This window comes from Leguminivora glycinivorella, chromosome 1, assembly GCF_023078275.1.
Source record: "Leguminivora glycinivorella isolate SPB_JAAS2020 chromosome 1, LegGlyc_1.1, whole genome shotgun sequence".
Taxonomy (NCBI): domain Eukaryota; kingdom Metazoa; phylum Arthropoda; class Insecta; order Lepidoptera; family Tortricidae; genus Leguminivora; species Leguminivora glycinivorella.
In genome coordinates this window covers 22,242,014-22,249,945 of record NC_062971.1, presented here as the reverse complement: position 1 = coordinate 22,249,945, position 7,932 = coordinate 22,242,014, and the positions used below count along the sequence as shown (strand labels likewise).

Genomic DNA, 7,932 nt, shown 5'->3' with positions numbered 1-7,932 from the left:
TGCAAATGTATTTTACTTCTCGTGTGTTAAAAAACTCGCAAGTTCAGGATTCTATTCTCGAACCACTCGCTTCGCTCGTGGTTCAACTATAGAATCCTTCCACTTGCTCGTTTTTCAATTCCACACTCGGCGTTAAAATACAACTTTGCCCCCTTGTATAACAAATAACTATTAAACTGAACTGATGTTTTTTGTTACCTTATCTAACAAATTTATTATTTACAAAAGACTTAAAACATCTCACTTGAGTTACTATTGAGAGAGACATTAGGGATATCATACCGACATAACCAGTCCGAACCGGGCACTATCGCCGTGGCTAGCAAACAATCAAATTACCATGGGAATTGCCGCTGCCATCCCCTCGACTGCTGATTGTGCCCGTAGTCAGTGTTCTACTTTTGTAAAGTCAGTACCTACTTTAAGATTTTAATCGTATTCAGTCCAGTGAGGAGTGCGCCCTCACTACGAGTATTTCCACGGCTTGCAAACTGTCATATTGTAAGTTGTAACTTGTAACCATATTAATTTCCCGCGATACCTGATTCTGACAGTAGATCACAAGTTTGAGCCTCAAAAACGTATTCAATTTGCTTTCACTTACTATGGTCGCATTTGTGAAGACAGACCACGGACTTTGTGCTTCGACAAGGAATCCTGTTTCCATCCCCTCACTATTATACGCTTGCAAACAATCAAATAACCATAGCGATTGCCGCAGCTATCCCCCGCGACTCCTGATTGCTACAAATTTTAATTCGGAACGAGGCGTTTGCAACTCATTCCCTTTATTGCTAGTTCGCTCTGTCTGCAGCTTAACAGATAGTTTTAGCGAAGCAATTTTGTGACGCGAACCCTGAAAAGGGGTGTTGATATATCACATTTCAAATATGACCTCCTATTAGGTAATTATGTACTAAAATATTTATTTGACTAGTGTTCTAGATTATATTTTTTTTATCATTTTAAATATATCACCTTGATTACGCACTTATTTTAGCTAAGTAATAAAATGCACTCTATCCAAAGGGAATGACGATAATAATACTTTGTATTTTAAAGATTAATGGAGTTCTTAATAACACAAAGAATTTAATGTAATTCAGTTCAAAACAAAAAGACTAAGTCGTTAAGATTTTCTTTCAAACGTTTTTAAATAAATACACATTCCTAAGTTGTCTGTTTATTTCCATCCCGTTTATTTTCAGTTTCTAGCAGTTTCAGTGTATCCACTTGAAGAGTATTTTCTTGTTTTGTTTGTGAATACAAAGTCTTTGATGACAGTAAAAGGTTATCTTTCAACAAAGGCTAGACGCAACATGTACTTTATACTGTTTCATGTAGGTACATTCTTTTTTTTTATTTTTCCACCCTTTGAAATATATTGACTAAGTATATCAAGTTATCCTAAAGGTAGGTAAGGTGCATTATGGTAATTCCGAAAGTCGTCTAATTTCGAAAGTCGCATAAAAATCGCCATTATTTCCACTGCTGTGATGTGTTCGACACCCCCGCCACACCTCGGACACTGGTGATCAAATATATGAAAGAGGCGCGTTCCTAGCACACAGTCTAAGCTCGTATAGGTGAACGCGTACTATGCTTGTTGTGTGAGATATGACAGGACGACTGTTCGCGTTTTTGACAGGCGGTAACTGTGAGGCAGCCGAGAGGGGGTGGGCGACACTTTCAGCGGGGAGCGGGAGTGGCCATACGGTACGATAGTAGTACTATTTATTATACTGTGCCCCCGCTGGGGTGTGAGTGGCCCCTTCCGCGCTGGGCGCTGTGAGGGCTGTATCTGGTTACCTTCGGGCACTGCAGTGAGGGTGGGGGGTGAATCTGTCCAGGTCAATCCCCACATTAAGTACTTGGGTCTTGTCCTGGACAGAAAGTGGACGTTCGAGGAGCACTTTGCGAAACTGGCTCCTCGCCTCGTGGGGGCGGCCTCGGCTCTGGGCCGCCTATTACCTAATTTGGGAGGACCGAATACCCCATGTCGGCGCCTATATGCGGGGGTCGTCAGGAGCATGGCGCTCTACGGCGCGCCCATTTGGGCTGAACGACTGACGACACGCGCAAAGGCACTGCTCCGTCGGCCACAGAGGTTAGTGGCCCAAAGAATGGTGAGGGCCTACCGCACCACCTCTCACGCAGCGGCATGCCTTCTTGCCGGCACCCCACCTTGGGAGCTGGATGCGGGGGTGCTGGCGGAGAGGTACGGGCTTAAAGTGGAAGCCAGGGAGCGAGGAGAGGTCCCGGACGCTGAGGAAGCCGAGAGAAGGGAGCGGGCTGCCGCGGAGCGCCTGAAAGAAAGATGGAGGGATGCCTTGGAGAATAGCGCCTATGGAACCCGAACCATAGGTGCTATCCTCCCAGTGATGGACGAGTGGCTCAGCCGCAGGAGGGGTCCCTAACATACAGGATGACGCAGGTGGTGTCCGGACACGGCTGTTTCGGACATTACCTGCACAGAATACGGAGAGAGCCGGGGCCTCACTGCCACGAATGCGGCGCAGCGGACGACACGGCTCAGCACACTTTGGAAGAGTGCGGTCGCTGGGCTGTTGAAAGAGCCACCCTCAGGGCGGCGACGGGGATGGCGGACCTCTCGCTACGCAGCGTAGTAGAAGCTATGCTGGGTAGCGAGAAAAACTGGAATGCGGTGGTTTCCTTCTGCGAAGTGATCATATCGCAGAAGGAAGAAGCAGAGAGGGAGCGAGAAGCAGCCGCAGACGCTCTTCCGCTACGACGCAGGCGGCAGGGTCGAAGGCGAAGAGCGTACGCTCGCCTCGAGCCGTAAGGGGTATTACCCCCCTGATTGAATGCCAGCGAGGGGGATCAAGCGTCTCTGATCCCCCTCTTTATGCGGGTGCCTTGGCCGGGCAATGCCGGAGGGCGCCGTGGTGAATGACATGATGACAACATCGATCCCAGCGCGCCCTCACGAACGGCAAAGAGGATAGAACGCCGGAGTGGGTTTAGTGGGTAGGGCCAAGTTTCCCCCCTCTCGACAGGGGAGGGGAAAGAAACGGCGAGTCCCACACATCGTGCGTAACAGCATTCCCACTCCGTCAAAAAAAAAAAAAGGGCTGTATCTGGTCGCGCCCCATCCTTGTGGGGCGGTCTTACTTCGACGTTTTGGGGACGACTGGGCCTTCTGGTGAGTGCTAGCCCTACCGCTACCGGCCGTTATCCATCCCCGAGCCTAGCCTGGTGATACCGTTTGAGCGGGGCCAGGTTCGGGGCCGCAGTGAAGGCGACCGGCAGCAGCTCGGGCTAGCGTGGGCGTGGTGGCAGTGGCGATTAGATGTTGGTTTTCAGTGTGGTGTGGGGGTGTTGTCCTCTTCCTCTTCTTCTTCTGTGTTGGTGTCCATGTGTAGTAGGGCTCGGGGCAGGTCCCGAGCTTTGCGCATGTCTGGTGGCCGTGTGTAGTGGGGCGCGATCCCTCGAAGATGCTCGAAGTTGGAGTTGTCCGCGCGGTCATACATGACCCGCGCGAGACGCACGATGAACTGCTCTAGGCTCCTCCACTTAGGTGCTTCTCGATGGCTGCGTTCCTCACGTACCGGGAGGCTGCGATGATGGTCCTCAGCAAGAGGGACTCCTGTCGCCTCATCTTCTCCTTGTTGGTCCTGCAACAGAAAGAATACCAGGCTGGTGAAGCGTTTGTCAACCTTCATCGGACGTAAGCTTTGTACAGACCGAGCTTGGTCCGTACAGGGAGCTTACTGGTGAACACGAGCCGCAGACACATTCGTGCGGTTTTGGCCCGCATGACTGTATTTGTGGTGTGTGGGGTCATGGTGAGGCTCTTGTCAATGGTCACCCCCAGGTATTTCACTGTGGATGACCATGCAAGGTGTTGGCCTGCTAGGGTGGGCGGTGTGGGGGCCGCTCCGTGTGCTTCTCCTGTGATGATGGCTTGCGTCTTGCCCACATTGACTGATAGTCTCCACTTGGAGAGCCAGTCAGGAAGGGCGTCGAGCGTCGGCTGGATCTTGGTGACCGCATGCTGCTTCTGGAAAGGTGTAGTAAGCGGCGTCGCCTGCGAAAAGGGCTAGGTGTGCTTGGCCAACGAGCGGGATGTCGTTGGTGTAGCGCACGTAGCATGCAGGTGATAGGCAGCTCCCCTGGCGAACGCCCGCCTGGATTGGGAGTTCCTGTGATGTGGCGCTTTCCACTTGTACGTGGAAGCGTCGATCCGTTAGGAAGGCTGCAACGACTCTGACGATGCGGCGGGGGGCTGTGGACAGAGAAAGTTTATATATTAGACCATCGTGCCAGCATTATTTCCATCATATCAAGATTCCTCTTTCGAAATTACCCGAGCATTTCTGTCATTCGTAATTACCCTAATGCACCTTACCTATTACGGCACTCTTATGGACGCTGCTTAATTCATCATATTATCGATGATAAGGTACTTAGTACATATCAACAAATTTAATCACAATTTGTACCTACCTACTACGATACAGTCCTACATATACAAAAGAGATTTTGAATGTTAATATGTAATTCGATTCATGGTGAATATCGTGGTTACTTGTAACATTATCTTGTATTTATATTACTACACCTACAAAATCTTTACTGTATGTCACGTCACGAATAACATGTATACCTAAGTACATATTTTTACAACGTCCAGTAGACATTATGAAAACATTATGGTTAAATACCAACTTGATTGGTAAAATCGGTGCACTGCTTCAAACATAGTTATTTAATTAACGAGGCCCTTTTTAGAGGAATTTTAATTGCCAACAACACGTGTGAATAACGACAATTCAGAAGTGGACGCAGTAGAATGAACGTGCGGATTTTGGAAAAATAATTGTGGAGTTAATTTAAGTAACTATATTACTATGATTTGCTGATGTACGCAAATAATTCCTTAATAGGTAGAGGTAGATCCTGGTTTTAATGAATGCCCTTATGGTGGTAACACACTGTATATATTGCATTGGCAGTAGACACCATTGTCACGTCCTCATATGCCAGTACCGTAATGTACAGCCCGGCCGCAATCATGGTGTATTAACGTTATAAATTAGGACGTTAGTGTCCGCGCCCACTCAAATAATCGTAAACCGCGCTCGTACCGCACACTTGTGCCTCTGCCCGTCGGCACATTGTCTGGATATTTTTCTTTTGGTGAAATGAAAATAATTTAGCAAGGGTAAGCTTATTTATAGATCTCGGATGCTTACATTGCAAGTAATAGCTACCGTAAATTCATATAACCACAGTTATAGATAATTTTAGTCGCAAATGCTCACTATTATATGTAACTCAGAATCGATTGTATAAATACAATTTGGTCAAAGATTCCATTTTTATCAATATCTATTTATTCAAGAAGGGTTTAATGTTTGGTTCAGTTGAGCTCTTAAACAGAATGGAATAGAGATGGTAGGTACCTGCCTAGACAGCGTTTTCCATTTAGACTTAAATATAAATGACAAGAATCATAAACTCCTATCAGTCTAATCCCATCAATACGAAGAGTCGAACACAATCTCATTTAGAGCGGTTTAGATATACAATTATTAGAAATAGAAATGAACGCAATAATGGCAGTACAGCGGTCCAGACTCCAGACTAGCACCACCGCTGGCGGGGACGCCATGCATACTTATTGCACGATTTTCTGCGATGCACTTTCAATTGCGATCACATTAGCTACGTATATTGCCATCGGTTTAGATAAAGCTGATAGAATTTTGTCGGATATCTTGTAATAAAAATGAATCGCCCAAGCCTCTTTAAACTCGTCATTTTACATCCTCAGATAATTGAATCCCCTAGATATTTTATACGCAATCTAATTGAGAGCAAACACAAGTATCCGAGTAACTTGTGAAAGAAAATTCGAAGCGCAAATATTTATTTCAATTAGTTCCCGCCCTCGCTGCGATTGACGCGAGAGGCTTGACATCTGAGAAAAAGGGTTTTCTTAAAGGAAATTCCAGCGAGAGGACACTTAAGCACCTCACAGCCTTTGAACCTTCTAATTAACGTAAGCGGCGTAATTGAGTATTTATTTTGTGTCAACGGATTTTATTGTAATCACGGCTTTTGCTTTTACGTAAATATTTTATCCAAGCTGGCAAAATTACGCACATGACAGGGTTGAGTGGAAGAAGCGAGGGGAGGCCTTTGCCCAGCAGTGGGACACTACAGTAGGCTAATAAAAAAAAATAAAAAAAAAAATTAAAGTGGTAAGTTATCCTCTTGAAAAGACTCAAATTAAAAAGTTTTAGCATCATACTTTAATCTTTCAAAATCTTGAATTTTATAAAATATTAAATATTTCTAGTGCACTTTAGCCTTGAGTACAAATTTAAATTATACATAAGTAGTGACTGTACTAATTAGAAACCTTATGCTAATATCAATTAAGGATCAAGCAGCATTACTTAAGTAACGACTAACAATTATAATATTTTTGATAGCAAGTTATTTAATTTATCAGCAGAAATTACTCGTAAAATTAAAACTTATTGAAGTACTTAAGTAAATTAATTACATACATACATACGATCACGCCTGTATCCCATAAAGGGGTAGGCAGAGCACATGAAACTACTTAAGCTTCAGTGCCACTCTTGGCATATAAGGGGTTGAAAGAAAACGAAACGGTGACAGGTTGCCAGCCTCTCGCCTACGCCACAATTTAACCCATGTCCCATAGTCGCCTTCTACGACACCCACGGGAAGAAAGGGGGTGGTAAAATTCTTAACCCGTCACCACACAGGCGCAGAAAAGAGGAAGAGGGTAAATTAATTGAAATATAGAAATATCATATTATTCGATCAAAAATATTTATACTATTTTTCATTATCGCCAAAAGAAAACGGCACTCTTGTCGCAAACTGGCCATAAACATACCGAAATAATTTCAATGGAGAGAGCAATAACATAACTCTCATTTATTTATGCCCCGTACGTGATGAATTTATGTTATTGATAAAAAGAACGTAAAACCTCACTATCTGCGACCCCGACCAATAAAAGATAGGTAATACATTTACTTTGTAGATTTTATGCTTGACCGCACATGGAATATTTAAAAATAGCTGGGTCCAGTCCTTCGGAATGGAATGGTCATCCATTGGAAAACGGTTCGTTGCCAACAAACTTATAAAACTGCCAGGTAATGCTGAGCGAATTCTCTGCATTTTCTGTTTTTATTGTGTACTGTTTTTATTGTTGAACACGTGATGCGTATTCTGTTTCACTATAAGGCATATAAGAGTATTGACTGCCTTATTCTAATTTTAATATGTCTAAAATTAGTTCCAGATACAATAATACAGTTACAGGGAAGTTTATAAGTCAATAATAAACAATGTTTAAATTTTTAGACTTTTATGGAGTTGATTAACATTACCGAATTTGTATCAAATATTTAACTGAAATTTAAATTTTTAGACTTTTATGGAGCTGATTGACGTTACCAAATTTGTATTAAATATTTAACTGAAAACTCAATAAAATGCTTAAAACTGTAACACTACTTAAATAAATAAAAGATTACAGAATGATAAAAGATTTAAGCCCCACCCCTATAGCAATTACCAACTGCGAGAAATTACCAATTAGATACAAAAATCTTACCACGGAATAAAATAAATTACTCAAAGTCTAAATCCTTTCATTGAAGTCGCGACATTACAAAATTGCCCGTCTATTGACGCCCTCAAGCGGGGGTTCGTGAACATCTAATTAGGGAAAATAAAAGATAATTCAAACGTTTTTCTCGTAATTAGAGGACGGGAGATCGACGGTGACGTCGTAGGGCCGCGATTAAGGATTCAAGAGGCAAAGGCTTGCGAAGTACGTGGAGTACCTAAGCATACAGTAGGCTAGCAGGCTTTTACAGTCTGACCAAAAAGAGTAGAAATTAAAAAGTGGCAAGTTAA

At 43.8% G+C, this 7,932-nt stretch overlaps 2 protein-coding genes across 2 annotated transcripts; both read left to right on the top strand.

The window, feature by feature from the left end:
• Window positions 1–2,030: 2,030 nt before the first annotated feature.
• On the top strand, window positions 2,031–2,417 carry LOC125230581. The gene has a single exon (XM_048135815.1). It carries the CDS (start codon window positions 2,031–2,033, stop codon window positions 2,415–2,417), a length of 387 nt encoding a protein of 128 aa, XP_047991772.1.
• An 8-nt stretch (window positions 2,418–2,425) lies between these two features.
• Window positions 2,426–2,803, top strand: LOC125230500. Its single transcript, XM_048135709.1, has one exon. The coding sequence runs from the start codon at window positions 2,426–2,428 to the stop codon at window positions 2,801–2,803; it is 378 nt and encodes a 125-aa protein (XP_047991666.1).
• The last annotated feature ends 5,129 nt before the right edge of the window (window positions 2,804–7,932 follow it).